At 36.6% G+C, this 24353-nt stretch overlaps 1 protein-coding gene and 1 long non-coding RNA gene across 7 annotated transcripts in view; one reads left to right on the plus strand and one right to left on the minus strand.

Annotated features, from left to right (window-relative positions):
* LOC148045972 (uncharacterized) overlaps window positions 1-898 on the minus strand; it is a 27394-nt gene extending 26496 nt beyond the window's left edge. Inside the window, exon 1 of the long non-coding RNA XR_015696416.1 lies at window positions 823-898. This is a non-coding gene — a long non-coding RNA (uncharacterized LOC148045972). The remainder of the gene's footprint in view (window positions 1-822) is intronic.
* Window positions 683-23802, plus strand: MEIOC (meiosis specific with coiled-coil domain). Of its 6 annotated transcripts, none has more exons than XM_087713376.1 (8): window positions 683-824; window positions 2118-2246; window positions 6076-6236; window positions 9204-9308; window positions 9790-11632; window positions 16451-16585; window positions 18232-18412; window positions 22131-23802. In XM_087713376.1, the coding sequence occupies exons 2-8, from the start codon at window positions 2205-2207 to the stop codon at window positions 22358-22360; spliced, it is 2697 nt and encodes an 898-aa protein (XP_087569502.1). In that variant the 5' UTR covers window positions 683-824; window positions 2118-2204; the 3' UTR covers window positions 22361-23802. The 6 variants fall into 6 exon arrangements, with proteins under 6 accessions (XP_087569502.1, XP_013931891.1, XP_087569503.1 ...); XM_014076416.2 differs by lacking the exon at window positions 683-824 and adding an exon at window positions 855-944; XM_087713377.1 differs by lacking the exon at window positions 683-824 and adding an exon at window positions 1089-1349.
* The last annotated feature ends 551 nt before the right edge of the window (window positions 23803-24353 follow it).

Genomic DNA, 24353 nt, shown 5'->3' on the forward strand with positions numbered 1-24353 from the left:
TGATCAACAAGCTCAGGTCTTAGCTTAGCTTAGCTGTTGACAGAGGGCTGTTCAATTTTGACATAAACAGCCTCTTTAATCCCTCTTTCCAACCAGTGATCCTCTCTGTCCAAAATATGGACTTTTCTGTCTTCAAGAGTGGCCTGTGTCTTTTAAATGCAAGTGGACTGCTGAATGTAGCCCTGATCGGTTTACTCTATGTTTATTTTCCATACCATGACCCGGATGACTGAGAAGCTGACGTTTGAATCTGATCTTTGTACTTAAATTGTGACATTTTGCGACTCACTGGGACCCCACCATACCCTTATGATTTGTTTTCCATGGTTCATAATTAGTATCAGCTGAGACCAGCTGAAACTACAATACCTCCCTCTATAAATAGCCTTCCTTCTCAGGGAAATAGAGAAATTAAACATTCCTGGAGTGAGGGGACTCCCTCCTCCTTAGTTTTAAACGCAAGACATTAATATCTGATTTTTATTCCTTTCTAGCCCTCGCATTTTGTTTTGTTTTGCTTTAGCTTGAGTTTATATTTGCGTGACAGGAAAAAAAGTTAAAACTTATTTCAACTGCCTTGGCTTATCTCCGGGTAATTAATATCATTTACCGGCTTCTCATTGGGTAGGAGGAAGCTCATCCAACTGCGTGCCAGAAGTTCCCGCCCACTAAGATTAGTGGGCGGGGAGAAAGTACAGGAATACCACTACCATTAACTACAGCGCAGTTATCTGGGGGGCCAAATTTGGGCAAAGACGGTGCCGCGTTCGGCTATTAGATTGGTTCTCTGGAGGAGCACTGACGATAACCGCGTCCACTTACAGGCATGAGCTCAGCTGAAGGAAGAATAAAAACTTAGAGGGGCCTCCAATGACATCCCCGAATTTCCTATCCCCGTGGGTCTCCGCCGAGGAAGATGCGGGGGAAGGAAGGATATGGAGGGGGTGGGGAATGCAGCTTCTTATTGGTCGTCTTTTTTTTCTGCGGCATCCAATTATGGGGAGGACTGAGCTGTGTTTGTGCGTGTGTGTGTGTGTGTGTGTGTGTGTGTGTTGGGGGGGGAGGGGATGAACCCTTGGGAAGTCGCTTCCTTCTCTCCCCCGCCCCCTCCCTCCCCCAGCCTGTCAGGTGTGGTAACGGTTGTTCTCCTTCCCCCGGCTGCTGTGAGAGGCGCTCTCAGCTTCCCTTGGGAATGGCGGGGATTCCACGACGTCTCTCTTTGTCCCAAGGTTTCCCTGAAGGAAGGGAGTGAGAGGCGTTCTTAAAGCTGTGTAGGGAAAGGGATGGAGGTGAGGGGGTGGGGGAACGGGTGTGAGGAAGAATGCTAAACAATAGAATGGCACGCTGAGGTATGAAGCAGAAGCGGAGGGGTCAGGCAAAGGACAGGTGGGAGAGGGGGCAAGTGGCATGGGGCACCTGGAATCGAAAGGGGCAGTATAATGAGGGCTTGCTGAAGGGCAAGAGAAAAAAATAAAGAATGGGTACAAACTTCGTAGAGGATTTAGAAGAGTGGAGGCCAGCAGTTATTTAAGATACTGGAAATGTAACTAAGGAAAATAAATGGGATGTACAAACACTAGAAAGCAAGGGGAAGCACAGGAACTTGAGGAATTGAAGTCAGAGGTTGTAAAACCTAATAACCAAGCACCTCTATTAATCATTAATTATACAGCAATAATAATTGTGCATTTAGCAAAAGGAATCAAGTAGTTTTCCAGTCATGTTTTTCCCACTAGCCCAACTTTTCTCAATGGAGGAATCCAATTTTTTTTCTTTGGTTTGGCTCATTTATATTTACGCTTATGTGTGGGCATTTGAATAAAAATCTCGACTTTAGCTATTCATTTTGCTAACTAATCAAACATTTGAGATTTAAAACTCAGAAATCTTGGCTCAGAATTCATCCAAGTTGGAGATGTAGATACTATTGTATAATTCTTTCCAAATCTTTTTTCTACATAATTCTTTAATGTAAAAAAATGGAGAGCAATATTTTTATTAACCTCATTCCTGGAAAGTCAGAATATAGAAATGTACTTACCCAATGTTTTAAAAATTTAAAGCAAACAATTTAGATGTGAATTAATTGTCTTTTTACCTTCATTGTTTTATACCAGCCTAAAGTAGCTTTCAGAGGTAGCAGCCGCTATTTGAATAGTACAGAATCCAGTGGAAGACTGACGGATGTGTTCAATAACGTTATCATGACAGGTTGCAGTTCCTTCTATGATTGCTACAAATTGCAGGTTCAATCAGTTTTTTTAAAGATAATTTTACTTCAAAAACATTTTAGGAAGTAACCACATTGAAGCATTGTAGGATCAGTATATAGTCCTATTATATTGACTTTAAAATAAACTTTATATTTAAAATGCATTATGACATAGTTCATGAGTGAGTTCAGTATTGGGGTGATAACAGAATAATCTCCAACTGTATGGGCAGCTCGTCAATCATATATAACTCTGGCACCCTGTTTTTGTAGGTTTTTTTATAGCAGAAAAATGCCATTTTTTCAGGGAGAAATAAAAAAAGGCAAGATTTTGTTAGCTTTAACATACAAATATTTTTAAAAATTCTATCCCAAAACCTTAAGCGGAGGTAACCATTTGAATATTCTGCTGTTTCTAAAGATTCATTTCAATGTTCTATGATTCTTGGTCAATGAAAATAGATGTGCAGCCCATGCCCCAAAACAAATGATATTTTAGTATGGTTTATGCATTGTTTACTCAGCTATCCAAGCCATGTTTCTGTATCACAAAAAAGGATTGTCTATATAGTTTTTTGTGAAATTCAGAAGATACAGGGAAGAATGAGTCAAATGACATATCTTTTCTTTAATTTGCTTTTTTAATTTTTTGTTTTGCTCTTCTGTGTGCTTTTTCTACTTCTATGAAAAATAAATGAGAATTCAGTTTGATATACTTGATAAGTTATTAATAAAAATGAGTAAAAAAGGCCTCCAAATTTTCACTACTTGAACAAGTATGCCAGTATATTTGTTTCTGCATTTGAATAGAAAATACCTTTGCATTATTTGTCCCAGGAATTTGGAGCATAGTGTTGGGACTTATAAAATGATTGCTCATCTAGGTCTAATTGACCTAATTGTTTCAAACCAGTATGGTATTTATACAGAAATTAATAAACATTTTAAATAATACTTTATTCTGTCATCTTCATAATTCAGAAATATACTACTTTCCAATACAATGCTATAATAGCAAAAATGTATTAATGTATTAAGAACGCATTATTGTCTGTGGTAGTTTAGCATGATGAAGAAATCACAGGATCTAGTGGTCCCATGAAAGATGTTACTCGAAACAGATGATTTTGTGTAATCTTGTTGCATTTTTTGGTTGTATTTTATGTTTCAGGTCTTTGGCCATATAATACAATGAATTTACTGTATTATAGGTTGTCCTCATTCAGGACCACAATGAGTCCAACATTTCTATTGCTAAGCAAGACAGTTTTTAAGTGAATCCTGCAGTTAAGTTAGTAACACGGTTGTTAAGTAAATCTGGCTTTTCCATGGACTTTGCTTGTCAGAAGGTTGCAAATAGTAATCACATGATCCTAGCACACTGCAGCTATTACAAATGCATGCACGTTGCCAGGCATCCGAATTTTGATCATGAGACAATGAGCATGCTGCAACAATTGTAAATGTGAAAAATGGTCGTAAGTTGTTTTTTTAGTACTGTTATAACTTTGAACCGTCACTAAATTAATTATGTACAGTAAGTCTAAACAATTTAGGCTGTAGGACCATAGCCAACTCGCTATGGGACAACTCGCCGCGGAAGAAGAGTTACACTAATATCAAAGAAATGGTGGAATATAATTATTAAAGAAAGGATGCCAAGGGAGGGACAAAATAAAAACTGAATGACAAACATTAAATTAAAAAAAAAAATTAAAATAATTAAATTGAATGTTGAATTGTCCCTGGTGAGTTGGCTGTGGTGATTAGGCCCTTCCGGTCGAGGACTACCTAAAGTGATCTATCTGTGAATGAGTATCAGTTGATCAAGAGCAAGGCAACAGTGCCAACTTGCTATTGTGAACCCAGATACTTTTGAACTTCAACTTTTGAACTTACAAAGTGTCATGCTAATTAAGGCTGCTGAAAATTCTAATTCATTTGGAGGACCATTTATCCTATACATCTATTGATTTCATGCCCAGGTTTGAATTTTCCAAAAGCAACTGACTAGAGATTCATTTAGATCATTTACCAGGGGCTAACCAAATATTACTTCCAGCCCTCACTACTGACTATGATGATAATGTCCTCTTAATGTTGACTATTGATGACCAGCTCTTTACTTTTAACAATTTTCTCTCTGATCTGTTCTCAACCTGGTCATTTGATTTTCTTGTGGTACACGTATCACTGTTTAATTGAATCCACCCATCTTGCTCTTGGTCACCCTCTTTTCTTTTATTCTATTTTTCCCAGTATTCTCCAGAAAGCTAGATCATCATTTAATGTAATAATTTGAACCTTATTTATGCCTCAAATGAAAACTTTGGATAGATTGTTTGACATTTAAATTCAATAGCAATCAGTACCCTTATTAGCTTGCTTTTTCAAATACCAGTTTTCAGTTCCATTCATCTCAGGGAAAACCATTGCCAGTATCATTTTTATTTATTTTATTTATTTAGAAAATTTATATTGCCTCATATTTCCACATGGTGATTCAAGGCGGCTTACAGGAATATAAAAACATATATAAAAATAAAACTAATAGAAGAAAATAAAATAATAAAATAATAGCCCACCCACCTCAGCGGCAACATTTCACACAAGCCATTTAATGGGCTCCATCCTGCTCTCCTGCTTTTCCTAGGCCCACTGGCAGAACCAGGCCTTTAGTGCCTTCTGGGAGTGTTAGAGTGGGGGACATTCTAATATCTGGGGGAATGATGTTTCAGAGAGAGGGAGCCACTATGGAGAATGCCCTTCTGGGTCTCACCAGTATATCTCTAGGGGTTGGGACCCACAACATTCCTTGCTTCCCCGCTCTAGTGGGTTGGGTACATGTGACTGGCAAGGGACAGTCCCTCATATACCCTGACCCCAGGGTGTATGAAGGACTTTAAAAATGACAACCAGCATCTTGAATTGCACCCAGAAGCCAATCAGCAACCAATTCAGTTCCCGCAAGAGAGGTGATACATGTGCACACTTAGGTCTGCACAAAACCGTACAGGTTGCTGCATTTTGCACCAATTGGAGCTTCCTAATGTTCTTCAAGGATAGCCCCATGTAGAGCGTGTTGCAATAGTCAAGACGGGAAATGATTAGGGCATGAGTGACTGAGTAGGAATTTTTGTAAGTATAACTCTAAGTCAACTCTCTCTATATAAAAGAAAGCGTTCCTTTTTAACTAGCATTAGTGCTGTACATATTCCATTGTTTTATATATGTATTACTCCTATATTAAGACACTTTGGACATCCAGTTTACAACTTTTTGTTTGAGGATGGATTTACATTGTGTGATTATATAGAAATCATTTTTAGTTATGAGGGAATAAATTATAAAGAATGAATTATATTTTCACTGTTTTATTGACAAGGGAAATCCAAATAAACTGCATTTTAAAATTTTTATATGCTCTGGAAGTTATACTTCACTTTCTCTTTCTTGCTTACATTATTTAATATAATACAAGAACAATTCTGATAATTTTTTCTACCAATGCGTGGATTAATTTGAAAACAAGCTAATTTGATGTTATGTCATTTTTTAAAAAAATATAAAATTATAAAATGTAAATAGTTGAATATCTATGAAATGTGAACAGTTATTATGGCTTGGTAAGATCATGAAACAATTTTGCCTTGAAATTAGTTAATAAATTGAATTGAGTAACAATGTCTAGCTTCATACATTTGCATTAATCTAACTTCCTAGTATTAGGCAAACAAGCCAGATGGTTCTTTTCCTCTTCATAACCTGCTTAACCTCAATACTGGAAATTAACTATAAAATTTATGTTGTAAGTTAAGAAAAGTACTGCTTTGTATATTATCTTTTTTTTTCTTTAAAAACAGAATGAAGAGAATGTAGACTTACGGCAAACTTACAGTACTTCACTTTCTACAACCTCTGAATGTTTAAACCACAATGATTCTTCTCTTTTCTACGTCCCATGGTCCACTTATGCAGATGATAATAAACAACCTCCAAATTCTCAAATTAATGTAAAGAGCAGGTATATAATTTAAGAATCAAATGAACTTTGAAATTTCTTTGCTTTCTGGCATAAGACATACCTAATATGTTGGGGATTTTCTAAATTGTTCTAACGTGCAGCAATCTTTCTGCACAGAGCATTTTATAAAATGAATAAAATTTCATATACCAAAAGACTCAAAATAATGTTATATCATCCTATTCCTGTGATGGTGAACCTATGGCAAGCGTGCCACAGGTGGCACATGGAGCCATTTTTAAGGGCATGCAAGGCATTGCCCTGTTAGCTGGCCAGTGCGCATGCGCGCGCAGGCAACTGACTCTGGCTTTCTTTTGAGGCTGTTTTTCGCCCTCCGGAGGCTTCCTCCAGAGCAAAAAGAAATGGCCCTACGGGCAAACCAGAAATTCAGGAATGGACTTCTGGTTTGCTCATAAGACCATTTTTCACCCTCCGGAGCCTTCAGGGAAGTCGAAAATCGAAAATGGTGACCAGAAGTCACCATTCCCAAACTTCTGGTTCCCCATAGATCCATTTTTCGCCCTCTGGAGCCTTCAGGGGCCTTCAGGAGGCTTCCCTGTAGGTTCCGGAGGACAAAAAAACGTCCCTATGAGCAAAGTGACTTCCGGTTTGTCCGTAGATCTGTTTTTCGCCCCCTAGAGACTTCAAGGGCCTTCAAGAGGCTCCCCTAAAGGCTCCAGAGGGCAAAAACTGGCTCTACGAGCAAACCGGGACTTTCGGTCCCCCCCTAGGTTTTTTGCCCTTCAGTGCCTTCAGGGAAGCTTCCTGAAGGCTCCGGAGGACAAAAATTGGTCCTATGGACAAACCAGAAGACACCCTACCCGAACTTCCAGTTTCCCTGTAGGTCTGTTTTTTGCCCTCTGGAGCCTTCAGGGAAGCCTCCTAAAGGTCCCTGAAGGCTCCAGAGGTTGAAAATGGGGCTTAAGGACAAACTGGAAGTCAACATTCTCCAGTGCACTGCTCGGAGAGTCCAATGCCGGGTTAACACAGCCTATCTGCCTTTGGACTGAGTGATGTTTTTAGTTGACCACGCCTCCCTTTGCCTCTGCATGCTCAGTTCGAAAACTCAGTCCGCCCGTTAGGACTGTTTTGGGAGCGCTCCAGTCCAAGTTCAGATAGGCTGGAAAGTTTCCCACTTTGGACCATGTTTGGATTCTCATATTAGAGAAAATTATATCTGTTGCAAGAACTGTCAAAGATTTGAGGTTTGTGTAGCTTTAAGAGGGCACCAGTTTCCCTGTTGCTCCGTTTTTCGCCCTCCAGAGGGTGGGAGGGGGAGTCTGTTTTTGCCCTAGAAAGCCTCTGGAGCCTGGGAAGGACAAAAAAACCTCGTCAAAAGCGGGGGGCCCCCACTGGTCATGTGCAGATGCGCGTGCGGGGGTGTTGCGCACATAGCATCATGAGTGGCATGCCCGCACATAACCCCGTCCCCCCCGCTTTTGGCACAGGAGTCAAAAAAGATTCGCCATCACTGTCCTATTCCATTCTGTAAACATATTTGCCGTTTTATTCTTTAAAAAAAAATAGAAATACAATGATAGAAGATGTAAAAATAAAAGCCTTCAAATGTCTCTCTTCTTCTAATAGCAAGACAATAATTTAAGAATTACAACTATATTTTTCACCATATCCTCTTATGTTGTACTGTATTGTACTCTGGCTGATAATTTTATTATTCTAAATGACAGAAAGGCATATAAATGACAGATAAGACAACAAGAGAAAATGAGTCTCTTGCATATTTTATCTTTACAAAAGAAGTTGGTGTGAATCTTTAGGGAATGATGGCAGCAAATATTTTAAGGAATGCTTTTGATGGTCTGGGTTTTATAAAATTTTATAATTATAAATTATAAAATCACCTTGAGCCTGAATTTTTGAATTTTTCTTGGGAAAATTCTGGAATTACTAACTATTTATAAAAAAGATGTTGTTTTGGCTTTTCCAAACCATAAAATATTGGAGTTTTTAAAAAAACTCTTGACACTTGTTTTTGCTTTTGAAAATTTTATCAGTTTTATATTTTTAATGTGAGTGTATTTGCTCTGAATAAGTAATAACATAAGTACAGCAATAAAACATGGTGAAACAGTGTTTCTGTAATTTCACAAGTTGCACTGCTGAACAGCTGTCCTCTTACCAGATTACTACAAAATAAATATATTTCAACAATACAAAGTTTACATATTATCAGATGACTACAAGGCTAACAAATTGTTAAATCATTTGAGATTTTCTCCAACAATAGCAGTTTGGATATATTTGAATTATGGAAGTTCTTAATTGTATGATATTAAAATATTAATTTTAATATTGATTTAAAATTATGTGTGGTTTGGTTGGTGATGATTTGGTTGGGAAATACATTTTTATCAGCTGTTATCTGGTGGGAAGATAGCACAATTCTCTACCAGACAGAAATACAGAGAAAATTTCGTTATGCTATGTAAGAAGGAACTTGGTGAAATAGGTTGTAGTTCTGAATAATTCATTATATCATAAGTACAGACTATACCAGTGATGGTAAACCTTTTCAGCACCGAGTGCCCAAACTGGAACGCGCATGCTGGGTGCAGGAAACTTGAAGACCAGCTGGTTGGTGCACATTTGCCAGCTAGTTGGTCTTCGGGTTTCTGGCACATGTATGTGCCCTGCCCAGCTGGTTTTCGTGCGCACCGGAGCACTGAAAACCCAAAGGCCAGTTGGTCAGCGCTCACATGTGCAACGACAGCTGGTCTTCGGGTTTGTTGCTTCAGAAATATCGCACTCTGGCGCACACAAAGACCAGCTGGCCAGCAGATACGCGTACGCAAGAAACCAGAAGAGCAGCTGGTGATGGTGTGCATGCCCACAGAGAGGGCCATGCGTGCCATAGGTTCGTTATTATGGGACTATACAATTAAAAAGACCAAACAAAATAGAATTGGGATGATAAGCAACAATTCACTATACTTTATTTGTCCTCAGGATTCAAACAGAAAGAAATGACTATGGCAGTGAAACAGATCTATATGGACTTGTGTCTAACATCTTGGAAGAACAAGATAAATCACAGCCCTATTTTACTGAAGGGTTAGTACTGTATTTAGAAGAGAACAACATTTTCTCATGCTCGCTGTTATAAGCAGCATTCATCATATATAGCCACTTTTAACTTATTTCCAATAGTAAAAGGTTGCAATTTCTGTCCCTATTTTAGCAGTCTTGATGCATACATATTTTAAAATTAAAATTTCTAAGTATTTTTTCAGCTATTTCAGCTGTTTAGTAATTGTCTTAAACAGTATATTGATTCTATTTCAAAATACTATCATCTTGAATGTATCTATTAAATAAGATATATGCCAGTTACTTGCAACCTCTTCATATTATCAGCATACTATCTTTTAAATATTTATTTTTACTTTAATATATATGTTGTTCTAAAACTATAATTGTAATAGCTTTTAATAGCTCTCTGGATATATTAATTGTAGGACACATCAAAACTAAAAGCATAAAGTATAAAACTTAGTAAGGAATTGCCACAACTATTTATGTTTCATTCTTCTAGAGCATGTGCCTCCAGTTTAAAATCTGTATGGCCTGTGAGCACTACTCGATTTACAGACCACCCTGATTTGTTGTCTGAAACAAAAAGAGCAATAGATGGAGTCATTCCTCAGCAAGCTTTTTATGGTGGAGAATCTTTACCAGTTTCTGAAAAACAGTATCTGCACACTGGTAATGTAACTTTGCAGCAGAAGGTGGATGACCTTTACCATGAGCTTACTAATATAGATCTTGATGAGCAATGGCTGTTTCCTTCCAGGAATGATAATCTCAGCTGTTACAATGTTCAGTCCAATGAGAATGCAAAGGCATCACAATTTCAAGACTATTCATATGCGAAAACATGTTTTACCCCACAAACCAATCTTTTAGAAGCAATAAAAGAATCAGGAGCAGATCCCTACACTTACGGAAGAGAAAAAACGGGGCCTAAGGGACATGATTCACAACATCAAAAGAAAGCTGAAATGTTTCTTTCACAATTTAATAGGTATGGTGAAAGTGCTGATTACTATAGATACCTGGATTATTCTCATCTTAATAAAGTAAAGCAAAATAAAAACATAAATTATGGTGTTCAAGAGAGTAAAAAATTACCAAGTGGAACACCTGAGTTACCAATGTTAGATACAGATAATTATAGTAAAATTTTTCAAAACAAACAAGTAGTCCCAAAGAAAATGGAAGATGTATCTTCAGAACAGCAGAGTTTTACATTTCAAAAGACTGCAGGACTCATATCAGAGAAACAGTTTGTGAATGAAAATTCATTTACCCCTGATTTTGGCTTAAAGTCGGATTTTACCCTGAAGTCTCATATAGCTGTTCCAGGAAGTGGTGATTTTGCAAATGTTACAGAAAATTCAGATTATTTCAAATCACTGAATATTTTAGCAACAAACCCAGTGACTACTTCACCAAACACAAATCTGAGGCCAACATGGATAAATATACAAGCTAAAAACAGTTCCTCTGTCCCTATTCGGAATCAAAGCACCTTGATAAAATTGAGTAATTTATCTACAGGTTCAAAAGGTTCCAATCATTCTTATGATTTTTCTCAGCTATCATCAGCCAATGTAACTTTAAATAATAATTTATTGCTTCAGAAATATCGCCAAGAAGCACCTACAGTATTTTCTAGTTTTGATTTCAAAGACGGTGGTGCTGCAGACAGAGTTTCTTCTTCCAGTCATACAGAAGGATTAAGTAAAGTAGAAGAAAGCCTTTTTGAGTCCATTATTGACAAAAAAATTAAACCACCAAATGGTTTTTGTGATAACTATTCACAGCAATATGGGATCATTGAAAATGTGAACAAGCACAATTTTCAAGTTAAACCACAGACTGGACATTATGAAGTTGAGGAAGGCCAAAAACATTTAGATGGATTGTCTCAAAATTCTTACCAAGATATACTGGAGTCTCAAGGCCACTTAAATAGTCATAGACAAGGAGGTGGAGATAGTAATATTGTCAGTAACCGTGTAAATCGCAACCAGGTTTCTTGTTTCTCAAATAATTTTATGATGGGTGATTTGAGACATAGCCCAAATGCCCAACAGCTAAGTTCAAATAGATTTCCTTTGAAATCCAACCATGCTTTTGGACCGTCAGTTATTCCTTTGATGGATTCCTATGATTTGTTTTCCTATGAGGATTTAAGCCATTTGTACCCATATTTTAATGATATGATGTATGGAGACAGTTCTTTCACCGGCTTCATGCCAACATTTGGATTTCAAAGACCAGTGAAAACTCGAAGTGGATCAGCCAGTGAGCTTCATATTAGATTGGAAGAATGTTATGAACAGTGGAGAGCTCTAGAAAAAGAAAGGAAAAAGGTAAGAAACCTATGCAGAGTTATTACAAATGATATATGTCTTATTCTTAAATGTCTTCTTAAATTACTTCTGTTAATAAAGTTTCAAATATCTACATTCTACTATACTAAATAAAACAGAATCTAAGATATAAAATAATGGAAAAATTAATTATTAATAGGTATAGTAATAGAAGACAAGGAGCAGCAGTCATGTATAAGTTTTCTCTAGATTTAACCCAAACGAATTCAATCAGCTTATTTTTGGATAGTCACATGTAAGTCTTCCCAACAGTGGTAATCTAAAATTTACCTCTTTTCCTCGTAAAATGAAAGCTTATTATTTTTGTATGGAATAAAGTATTACTCTTGAGAACACAAGTACTGTCTTCAACCAAATATTGAATACAGGTAGTTTTTGACTTGGGATCTTAATTGAGCCCAAAATTTCTGTTGCTAAATAAGACATTAGTTAAATGAATTTTGCCCTGGTTTAAAACTTTCTTGCCAGCGTTATTAAATGAATCACTGCAGTTGTTAAGTTAGTAATACAATAGTTAAGTGAATCTGGCTTCTCCATTGACCTTGCTTGTCAGAAGATTGCAAAAGGTGATCACATCACCCCGGAACACTGCAAGTGTCATAACAGTGAGTCAGTTGCCAAGCATCTGAATTTTAATCACAACACCATGGGGATGCTGGAAAAGTCGTAAGTGTCAAAAGCTGTGGTAAGTCACTTTTTTCAGTGCCGTTGTAACTATGAATGGTCACTAAATGAACTGTTGTAAGTTGAGTACCTGTAGTCAGGCCATCACTAAAGGAATCCCATAGAGGGGAACAAAAAATACAGATAGTTCTCAACTTACGACAGTTGAGCCTAACATTTCTGTTGCTAAGTTAAGCAGTTATTAAGTGAGTTTTGCCCCATGTTATGATCTTTCTTGTTGCAGTTGTTAAGGGAATCACTGCAGTTGTTAAGTTAATAACATTGTTAAGTGAATCTGGCTTCCCCATTGACTTTGCTTGTTAGAAAGTTGCAAAAGGTGATCACATGGCTTTGGGACACTGCAACTGTCAAATACATGCAAGTTGCCAAGCATCCAAATAATGGGATCATGGGGCTGCTGCAATGGTTGTAAATGTGAAAAATGGTCTTAAGTCACTTTTTTCAGTGCTACTATAACTTTGAATGGTCACTAAATAAATTGTTTTCCATTGAGGATTACCTATAGATGACAAATATGTACTATCAATTTACCCTTCTTGTACAAGTACTCTTTGACTTGCAATTCATTTAGTTACTGAAATTATAATGGCACTTGTTCGCTGTACGGTGATTTTGCTGAAAACCAAAAGTATATGCTGACAAAAACATAAATCACGATTTATGTGGGATGCTGCAAATAGTGATAAATGTGGGCCAGTTGCTGAGCACCTGAAATGTGATCATGTGATTGGGAAGATGACAACTATTGGAACTGCAGAACCAGATTGTCAGGGTTCCGACCGATACCCTAATTAAATCATGAGCCTCAAGCCAAGCTTCAGAAGAAATCCAGTTATTTATTAGGAGCTCTATGTCAGCACAATCCAACTGAAGCCTCTGTGAAGTTCTTCACGATCCAAGTGAAGTTCTTCACGATCCAAGTGAAGAACTCTGACCTCACTTAATTCGTGCCTTGGCTCTGACTCTCTTTCCTCCTTCCCCCAAGGCGTGTCATCAGTCACATCCCCCAAAGCAATTTTGCGGGTTGTAGAAGTTACTCCCTCCACTCACTGTGGGTCCCCCTGGAGATGACCTTGACGTTGCTGCTGAAATGTGCTTTATTTTGATTGAAATGCAGTTGTGAGGCTCGGTTTTCCCATCCCTCTGCCTAGGGCAACTTGAGAGCAGGTCAGGAATGCTTCAGAGTTGACACAGATCATAAGTATATTTTGGGAAGTCGATGTACAACTTCCCAAAAGTTGTACAATTTCTGTGAACAATTTCTAAGTCACAGGATATGAGAACTATTTGTACAATGGATGCAGCACCCTGCGGTCATGTTGTAATGATTTATGACCTTCCCAGCCAACGTCCAACAAGTAAAATCAATAGGTGAAACCGGATTCGTATAATGACCATGCGATTCATGTAATGGACTTGATTTGCTTAACAGTCATGGTGATTTGATTAACAATCATGGTAAAAAAAATGTAAAATTGGGTTCAGCTACATGATGATTGAATTGCTTAATGATTGTATTGCCTAATGGCCCCAATTCTGGTCCCAATTGTTGTCATAAATCAAATACTATATATATTGTATTACATAAGTGCATCTAGCAGATGCTGCTATAACTCTTCTTTTCAAACATTAAATTACAAAAAATCCATAAACCAGAAGTTTTGGCATCATTAACATTCTCTTCTAGATTGCTTTCTTGTGGATAGAACACAAATTATGAAGATCAAGATAAAACTAAACTCCATAATATGCTTATTTCTGTTGCAGCTTATGTCATCATAGATGCTCACATTGGCCTTGGTACCTGATATCAGTATATATCTCTATGTTATGTTATGTGGACTCCAATCCTTCTCTTTCAAGAAACTTAATTTGCCAGTTGAATTTTAAGATACTCAATATTTCCAGAGTCTCTGATCTTTGTTAACCTCCAAAGGGAGGAGTCCATTCTGGATGTAAAATACATGAATGAGTTTACTATTGCAGCTTCAGGTCATAAACCCTCCAATATTATTTGACTTTAACTGGGGACTTCATGTCTTTGATTTGTCAGAGATTTAAGATACTTTCCCATAGTAATGGCACAAACATTTCTCTGATTTTCTTATCAAAACAATTTTGCCTTTTTTTATTTTCCCGGGGCCCTAAGGGTGTTTTGTATATTTTATTTATGTATCTTTGTTTAAACAATTTGCATAGCTATCCATTTCAAACAATGGGTATCATACAAAGTTTTAAAAATATCACAAGAGTGCAAACTCATAATGTCCCAGTTAAACAATAATCCCCAAAACAAAACCACATCACCAACATCAATGTTCCTCATCTAGCTATCTTGCTCCAAGCCTGAAAAAAGAGCTAGGTTTTCAGATATTTACAAAATCTTAATTGGATCTGGGCCATATGGATCTCTCAGAGGAGATCCCAGATTGAGATACGTATAACCCATAATAACTAAGTCTAAAAACCACAACTCATACGTGGAGAATCCATTAATCATTCTTAGTTCAAGCATGTTTGAACTAAAGTTAAATATTTCAATGAATGTTGTATATGGTCTCTATTATGCTACCAGTTCTGACTGGTTTACTAGAACTGGTAGCAAAAAATTCTAAGGTTCACCCAAACCGGTAGTTAAAAAAAGCTTTAAAAAGTGAAAATTCCATTACACTCAGCTGTGCCACATGATCATTGGAACCTTTTTTCCCCACTATTAAAGCATTTTTTTACCATTGGTTCGAGTGAATAGGTAGTAAAATGCTTTAAAAAGTGGGGGGAAAGGTTCTGATGATTGTGTGGCTCACAGCTGATCCAGGCAATCATCGGAACCATTTTTTCCCCACTTTTAAAAGCATTTTTTCCTACCTATTTGCTTGAACTGGCATGAAAAAAATGCTTTAAAAAGTGGGGGAAAGTTGGCCACGCCCACCCATTCACATGCCCCTCAAGCCACGCCCACTGAACTGGTGGTAAAAAATTAGATTTCACCACTGCTCCTTATTGGTAATAGGCATGGCAATTTTCTGAATATATTTTAATTAAATATTATTTAAAAGGATCTTTTAATAGATGCAGTTTGCCATAGATCCATTCTTATTTACATATCAATTTGTGATGTCACATTTATTCTGAAGTTTCCTTCTGCAGAGTGATAAAGGAGCTATCTAAAGTTAACCACTGTTGAAACTTCAACTAAATTTATAATTACTAATGATAATATCTTTTTTTCTTCTTAATGCTACCCTCATATATGGCATTTTTCAGAGTGTAAGATGCACCCCCCCAAAAAGAGTGTGGAAATGTTGATGCGTCTTATACAACAAATACAGCTATTTTTGGCCTCCCGAAGCCTCATCCCTGAATCCTATTCTTGCGAAAAACAAAGTGTTTTTCGCAAAAAAAAAAAAAAAAAAAAAAAAAAGACGTTTTTGCCTTTCTCCACCCCCCAGAAGCACTCTTCAGGCTTCAACAGGACTGGGGGAAGGGAAAAATGCCCCCTTTGGTGAAAAACGGGCCATTTTTCACCAAAGCAGGGGAATTTTTCTATTCCCCCAGCCCTGCTGCAGCTTGCAGAGTGATCCTAGGGGCCGGGGAGGACAAAAACCTTTTTTTCTTACTTACGTCTTCAAAATCTTGGTGCGTCTTATACACCAGTGTGTCTTATAGTCCGAAAAATATGGTAAATTCCTAATTTAAGTTTAGCTATAGAAAACTAGAAGATACAGCAATAGCTATAGCATTTAGACTTATATACCACTCCAAAGTGCTTTACAACACTCTCTTGGTTTACATATTGCCCCCAACAATCTGGGTCCTCATTTTACCGACCTCAGAAGGATGGATGGTTGACTCAACCTATGTGATTATGTAATTGCAAGTTACATAATTTTGTGCTTTGATTTCTTTCATGCCAGAAACAAACTTTACATCAGTATCCAATATCTTCTTTTCCTCAATATCAAATTTTCAGTGTTTTCTAGTGGTCACTATTCTAGTGAATAATTGGAATCCTGCAAATATGCTTGGAGCTGATATCACTGTTTGCAGTATAATGTAGAAAATATTTCTTATCATAACTAATTTTAATGTGACATTAGTTATTCTGCTTTTCAGACTGAATCTGCCCTTGCCAAGAATTACCCTGGGAAGAAGGTATCTAGCACTAATAACACTCCTATCCCAAGACTGACATCAAATCCATCCAGAGTTGACCGCTTAATTGTGGATCAGTTACGAGAGCAAGCCAGAGTGAGTTATTTACATTTCGAATCTCATATTTTATCAGCTTTGTTACTTTTCCCAAATGGGTGCAAACCTTTTGCCAAACAGAAAGATTGACCATTACATGCAGTGAAATCAAAATGTCACTCCTAATAGACATGGCTGCACAAAACAATTTTATAGAATTCATTTGATGTTTAACACAGTTTGTTCCATCTTCATTCCTGTCAGTTTTAAGAAAGGAGGACTGGATGCAATTTTTATCAACTTTGATGGCATTCCTGCTCCCTCTTGCAGGTTTTCCTGCTTATGATATTGGGTGAGTGATGAAAATAGAAGCAGGGATGTGTTTGGAAGGGAAGCATCATCATGTAAAAAGATGTAACACCTTCAAAAACAGGAAAAAGTACTTGCTTGCACATTTTAATTCAACAAATATCTTCATATCCAGAATCTGAAGTTTATTAAGATTAGAACAATTCAAGGAAATAAATAAGTGAAACAAGTTACACTATATTTCTCATAGTCTAAAATATCACTTGTCTTGGTGGATGACATAGAATAAAAAAATACTTTTAGAACATTCATGAGATAATCTAAAGACCTGACAACCATAACTAGATACAATAGCAATAAAAACATTAAGGAAAACCCACAACAATACTATAAAAATAGATAATAAAAAAGAAAAAAATGGCAACATCAAATTGGGCAAAGGTTCTGAATCAGCTTGGTTTTCACTATTTTTCTTTTTTAAAAAATCAAAGAAAGGGTAATTAACCACTGTGCTGCCATAGAAAAGTGACATCTCGCTTCAGTCTGTTCCACCCCCAAATCTCACAGAAGTGAAGAATTTGTAACAATTATGCCTAATAGGTTTAACTGGTTGGGCCAATACTGGCTGAAGTAAGTGATCCTGCAGTTATAAATAACTTTATCATGATTTAATTATTGTATTTATCAGTATAAAAATCCTGAAATATTGTTCTATCGATATAATTTTGAAAAACACAAAATGTTTTGAAACTCTTAAATTCAGAATCTTGTGAAATGGCATGGGGATAATTGGCAAATACAAATAGGAGAGTTGGAGCCACATAAATATGGTTCCACCACAAAACCGTGCTCGACTAAACCGCGTCGCTGACGTCATCAAAAGGGCGACAACAGCGCAGAGACAGAAGCACACCGTAAACCCTAAACCTAAAATTAACCCCTAAACCTAACCCCCCTAAACCGAATCCTAAACCTAACCCTAAACCTAACCCTAAACCTAACCCTTAACCTAACCCTAACCCTAAACCTAACCCTTAACCTAACCCTAACCCTAACCCTTAACCTAACCCTAACCCTAACCCTAACCCTAAAGCTAACCCTTACCTTAAGTTGAATCGGCTTGCTTTCAAAGCGCTATTTAAAGCGCCCTTCTTTCTCCGCGCTGGCTGTTGTCGCCCTGTTGATGACATCAGCAAAGCGGTTTAATCGGGCGCGGCTTAGTCGAGCGCGGTTTTGACGGGTCACGCATAAATATAGTTCTTTAAAAAGCAATTTCATATTGTAGTTTTTTTAGTGAGGCCTTCAGAGTCATTTTTCTTTCAATACTTTTTAGAAAGAGCTTCTTGACAGAAGTCAATTAGGATGGAATTTAAACTGCTATCTATTAATATCCATAGGTTGTGACTCTGCTGGGAAAGATGGAACGTCTTCGAAGTTCTCCCCTTCATGCTAATATCTGTACTGCTCTTGATAAGCACTTGGAAGCAATACATGTTGTACAATCCCGCAGAAAGGATGAAATTGTCAATGCTTCACATCGGCAAAGACAAGGAGGCCCCCGGTGTCAAGATGACAGAGGTAATACAGAATAACAGAGTTGGAAGGGACCTTTGAGGCCTTCTAGTTCAACCCCCTGCTCAAATAGAAGGCCCTACGCCATTTTGGAGAAGTGGCTGGCCAATCCCTTCTTTAAAACTTCCAGGGATAGAACCCTACAACTTCTGAAGGCAAGCTATTGCACTGGATAATTGTTGTAACTCTCAGGAAATTTCTCACTATTTTCTGGGTTGAATCTCTCTTTGATATGCTTTAGATTGTTACTTGTTGTCTTGCCCTCAAGTGCTTAAAGGATAGGATGTCTCCTTCTTTGTGACAGCCCCTCAAATATTGGAAGACTGCTATGATGTCAACCCTATCCTTCTGTTTGTTAAAATAGACATGCCGAGTTCCCTCAACTGTACCTTATCTTCTAAGGTGGTGTCTGCAAATTTTATGAGTTCTTCTATTCCCTCATCTAAATTATCTATGAAGATGTTGAAGAGCACTAGGCCTAGGACAGAATCTTGGGGTACCCAAGGGGTACCACTGCATATTTCCCTCTGTGTAGATCTGGTTCCATTAAGCGCTACATGTTGAATATAGTTTGTCAGCCAGTTACATATCCATCTGGTAGTGATGCTGTCAGTCTACCTTACCAAGATGTAGATTGTGGTCCATCTTACTGAAGTCCAAGTAGACTATGTCCATAGCATTTCGCTGGTCAACTAATTTAGTTAGTTTGTCTAAGAATGGAATAAAATTTGGGCATGACCTGTTTTTAACAAAGCCATATTTGCTTCTAGTAACAGTTTGCTAGCTTCTAGATGTTCACAGATCTGTGGTTTGATGATCTTTTCCAGGATCTTCCCAGATATTGATGTCAGGCTCATAGGCGTGTAGTTTCCTGGATTTGTTTTTTCTCTCCTTTTCCAAAGATGGGAACCACAACAGTTTTTCCCCCCAGTCCTCTGATAGTTCCCCTGTGCGCCAGACTTTTTAAAATATAAGGTTCAGTGGTTCCATGATTACATCTACCAGTAACCTCAGAATTCTGGGATGTAATCCATCTGGTCCTGGTGATTTAATCTCATCTAGGATGGGCAAGAATTGTCTTACCATTTTCTTATCTATTTTGACTTACATTCTTAGTCTGTGTCTATAGAGATTTTCAGTCATCCAGCTTCAGAGCTAAAGAAGCTTCTTGGATGAGAAGCGAAACATCTTCAAAGAAAAACAAAAAAAAATCCAGTTGCCTCTTGAAAAAGCAACTTTGGGATTCCTAGACTTAGTCTTTTATGGTTCTGCTTTTGGTAGAATAGATTATATTTTCTTTTATGTGCAGACAGATGAAAAAAATGAATTAAGCAATTCCATTTTTTTCTGCTGTGATCATTTTCTCCTTATACCACTGGGGGACTGATTGTTTCCTTGCCTTTTTAGTTACTTTTTGCATGTTGAAATATTTTGTTTTTAATTTTTGACATTTGTTGTGGTTTCATTTATTCTGAGCCTTAGCTTTTCTGACTTTACCTTTGCAGATTCAGGCTATAAACTGGTTATAGGGTTATATCTGGCAATAACTGCAGGCTATATCTGCCTTAGTTATGAGTCCCTCTTTCCATTTTTTTTAATACTTGTCCCTTTTGTCTTTCAGTTTAACAGAGAATTTTCTTTGTTCACCCATGCTGGTTTTTACTTGAATATGTTATTTTTCTTTTTCAGTGGTCTTATGCTGGACTGGATATTTATCATTTTCCTGAGTTTCTCAAGCTTCTTGAGTTGTTTTCTCCTTTAAGATTTTTATCCAATTGTTCCAAAATTCGAAGTTTGTTGAAATCAGCTTTATTAAAGTCTAAGACATTGCTTTGCTTTGCTTTGTTCTATTTCTTGTGTCTGTATTATACTGAATTCCAAAATGACAGTCACTCTCCAAAGTTCCCGCATCCTGAACCTCTTCTATCATTTCAATTCTGTCAATGAGTAGTAAGTCCAGTGTAGCTGATCTCTTGTTCCTTTCTCTAGTTTTTGGGAGACGAAGTTGCCTACTAGGTTTGTCTGAAATTTATTTGATCTCTCAGTACGGACAGTATTTGCCTTCCAATTGATATTAGGATAGTTAAAGTCCCCCATTATTGTATAGGTGCTTCCTATACATCTTAATTAATTGAGCAAAGAAAGGTATACTTCTTAAAGTATTCTATATCTGCATCTTTTATAACAACAATTTGTTAGCTCTTAATATTTGGTACTTTAGGGATCCTCACTGAAAGGAAAAAATGTGTCTAAATACACTATATTGCCAAAAGTATTCGCTCACCCATCCAAATAATCAGAATCAGATGTTCCAAACACTTCCATGGCAGACTGCTTTTTCAAACATTTGTGAAAGAATGGGTCGCTCTCAGGAGCTCAGTGAATTCCAGCGTGCAACTGTGATAGGATGCCACCTGTACAACAAATCCAGTCGTGAAATTTCCTCCTAAATGTTCCACAGTCAACTGTCAGCTGTATTATAAGAACGTGGAAGTGTTTGGTGGTAACAGCAACTCAGCCACGAAGTGGTAGGCCATGTAAACTTGTCCAACATCAGTGTGTGACCTCACAAATGCGCTTCTGGAAGAATGGTCAAAAATTCCCATAAACACACTCCTGAACCTTGTGGACAGCCTTCCCAGAAGAGTTGAAGCTGTTATAGCTGCAAAGGGTGGACTGACGTCATATTGAACCCTATGGATTAGGAATGGGATGTCACTTACAGTAGGTTCATATGCGAGTAAAGGCAGGTGCGCAAATACTTTTGGCAATATAGTGTATGTTTAATTCGTTTAATAATAATTTGCAACTTTCCATTTAGCACAAAATAAGTTATTTATTTAATATTTCCAAAAACATCGACGTTGCTGTTGATGCATCCTTACATGAAACTAAGCTCAGGTCATACTCTATAGGATTTATAAAAATGTTTTACAAGGATCAAAATTAATGTGCAAGTACACTTACCGTAATAATAAAGTGAGATATTACATTATGTACCTTTTCAAAAATAAAATTGTAATTTTTGTACTTTCTTATCCTTCCTCTGAAACCATGGTTATTGGGATGTATATTAGCTAATAAAATGGAAGATAATTATTAAATGAATGAAAGCGAATATACATCTCCAAGGATAATGTTGCAGGATCCAATATGGGTCATTTGCTGAGACCAGAGGATTGATCTTCTGAGCTTTCAGATTTGTACGGGAGCCCATCTTCAGGGAACCTCTCCATAGCCTGCATAATTATTAAACTCAGAAATGAGTATATGCAGTATTGGATTGAAAGCAGACAAGGGTATTTCATATCTGGCATGGGCATGCTCTCTGTACCTTTTGAGGCCAACAGATATAAATAGATTGCCTATATCAGATTCAAAGCACTCTTGCCCACCTCAGATTAGTTACTGCACACTTTCGTTACAAATATACTCCATTAAAAGATGGGGAAACTATATAGGTAATTTTTGCTATTGTTTATTACAATAATTTAAGCCCTAGCAATATCAGGATTTCTTAAATGGGAATTCCTTTCATGTTCTTTTTGGATAGGAATAGGTAATTATTACCTATTTAGATTTAGATATATTTTCCTCTCACAATAGTATAAAAATAATGCAGTATTGCTAAAATCAGTAGCAGCTATTGTGTCGGTTTGTTTCTTAATAATGATATTGAGCAATTGATAAGAATTTATATTTTCTATATTTTCTTATTTTGTAGATGTTTTTGCTCTTGCATTGGCTATTAAAGAGATGTGCATAGCAACGCGTAAAGCTCGTACTACACTGTGGTGTGCTCTTCAGATGACATTGCCTAAAACAACCTATACATCTGTACCAGCTGAAATGGAAAAGGTTTTACAAGAGCTAGTAACATCTCAAGATAAATTGTATGATCAGATGAATAGTGGCAATCCTATGATTCAAAGGGGAGATACAAAAAAGCACTGAAATGCAAAGGCAAAACACAAATACATATATATTTGTGTGTATATATACACACACACACATATATAGCAGTACATTAAAAATGGTAAATATATGTTTAAACATTCTGTCCAAATTAAAAGTAAATACATGAAAGTGAAGTTGGCTTATGTGAATCCAGCAGCTAATTTATAAGTATCAGTTAACATAAGCCAAGATGTCTATGTTAACTGTTGTTGGAATCAGTATATTAATGAGGCTGAACTACTGTATTAGGTTAAATAAATCAGTACATTTTAAACTTCTAAATCCATTCTATAGTGTAAGTATACACAATGAGAGTTTGGTTGTATAATAAAAATTCTTTTAGATTACATAATTACTTTCAAATAATGAACTGAATTACTGTCACATCGTGTGCACAGTCTAGTAAGACAAGCTTTGATTGTGAAAAGAAAAAAGATTTTATTTAGACAATGAATACCTGGAAACTGAAAGAAAACAAAGCTAAACACACCCAGTATGAAAATTTTTAAAAATGAAAATATTTAAAGGAAGACATATTTATAATTTTGAAATCTTATTCTAAGTTTAAGTACAAAATTAACCTGATTTTCTCAAATTAGTGATGCTATCATAAAGTTATTATCCAACCATGCACGTTAGGGAACATAAAAAGAAACTGAAATCATTTGTACCTATTATTTTAAATAATATCAATAAAAATTGCCTGTTTCAAAGTATTTAAATGTAAACAAAAATTACATTTATGTAATCTGCGTCCTTACAGTTGTGCTGCAACTAAAATAATGAGTATTTTTAATACCCTTGGTTTACTTTAAGAAGGGTATCAAGAAGTTCTGAAATGCACTTTCTTTACAGTTAACCAGTTTGGTTTGAAATTGTTTAATTTTGTTTCCTTGGTTTGCTTCTGTGTACTTTAGCACTGTTGAACGATTCCTTTTGTCTTAATATCTTTTAATATCTTTTTATTGAATGTGAGTAACTTATTAAATTAGCATGTTATTATGTGGCTCAGGAGATCTTGGGTTTTAACAATATAGCATGAACATAAACTGTATAATGTCTGGATAAAATTTATTAATCTGCCCTTTGCTAGGTACATAAATACTTTAAGTATTTGTGTTCTTCCAGCGTTTAGAAATCCTGGTGTGCTAAAAAGTATAATCAAACCACATAAATTGCCTTTAGATGATGAGAGGAATTGATTGAGATTGCAAGAGAAAATATAGGGAACAATTTTGATCATTGATATGACATTCCATGCTGTCAAAATAAACTGCAGATGGCAGCAAATTCAGATGGCAGCAAATTCATACCACTATGCTATAGTAGCCACTCAAAAGATGGGTTGAGTTTTGACATTGAAATGTTTCATGTTATGAAAACAAATATTGTACTGACTTTAGTCTCTCAATTAATAAACTGGATTTTGTTGCAGTAAATTGTGTTTTTCCTATGTCTATGCCTTGACTTTCAGAGACAAGATATTGGCAAATAGGGCTTAAAAATTAAATTAAAAACTTCAGGCTCCCTTGTTTCACTTTTCCAGCATTTTTACAAGCTTTTAGCTGTACTTTCTAATAGGATCAGAGAACTAGGAATGTATACCTATTCAATTTAGGTGAGAGCAGTGTTTTGGGCCGAGCCTACTAGTGTGCTTGTTGTATTGATCATTGGCTTCTTTGACAAACTATGACTGTTCTGAAACTGCAAGCCCAGGAAAAGGAATGACAGGTACCTTGAGCACATAAATATCAGATCCAATGCACTTTTCCCAGTTTGCACACTTGTATGGAGAACTGTAGAATTACCTGTTCAGTTGACATAACAAAATTTGATCTGGACAATATTTGGAAATAGTATATAAATTTCCAGTTCTTATTGGATAGGTCAATACAGCATTTAAAGGAGATTATTTTCTATTTACTGAATTGTGTGATCTACTTTTCCTAGAAAATAGATGTTTTGTTCATTTATATTCCACCTTTATTAT

Source organism: Thamnophis sirtalis, unplaced genomic scaffold (genome assembly GCF_051295495.1).
Source record: "Thamnophis sirtalis isolate CommonGarterSnake01/CBP01778 unplaced genomic scaffold, rThaSir2_p1.2 scaffold_4, whole genome shotgun sequence".
NCBI lineage: Eukaryota > Metazoa > Chordata > Lepidosauria > Squamata > Natricidae > Thamnophis > Thamnophis sirtalis.

What these genes read in the sequence shown, in the direction of transcription:
- MEIOC (XM_014076416.2), top strand. An exon ending in TAGAAAAAGAAAGGAAAAAG is followed by an intron (nt 11,633 to 16,450) that starts GTAAGAAACCTA and finishes TCTGCTTTTCAG; the next exon opens with ACTGAATCTGCCCTTGCCAA. An exon ending in CCGGTGTCAAGATGACAGAG is followed by an intron (nt 18,413 to 22,130) that starts GTAATACAGAAT and finishes CTTATTTTGTAG; the next exon opens with ATGTTTTTGCTCTTGCATTG.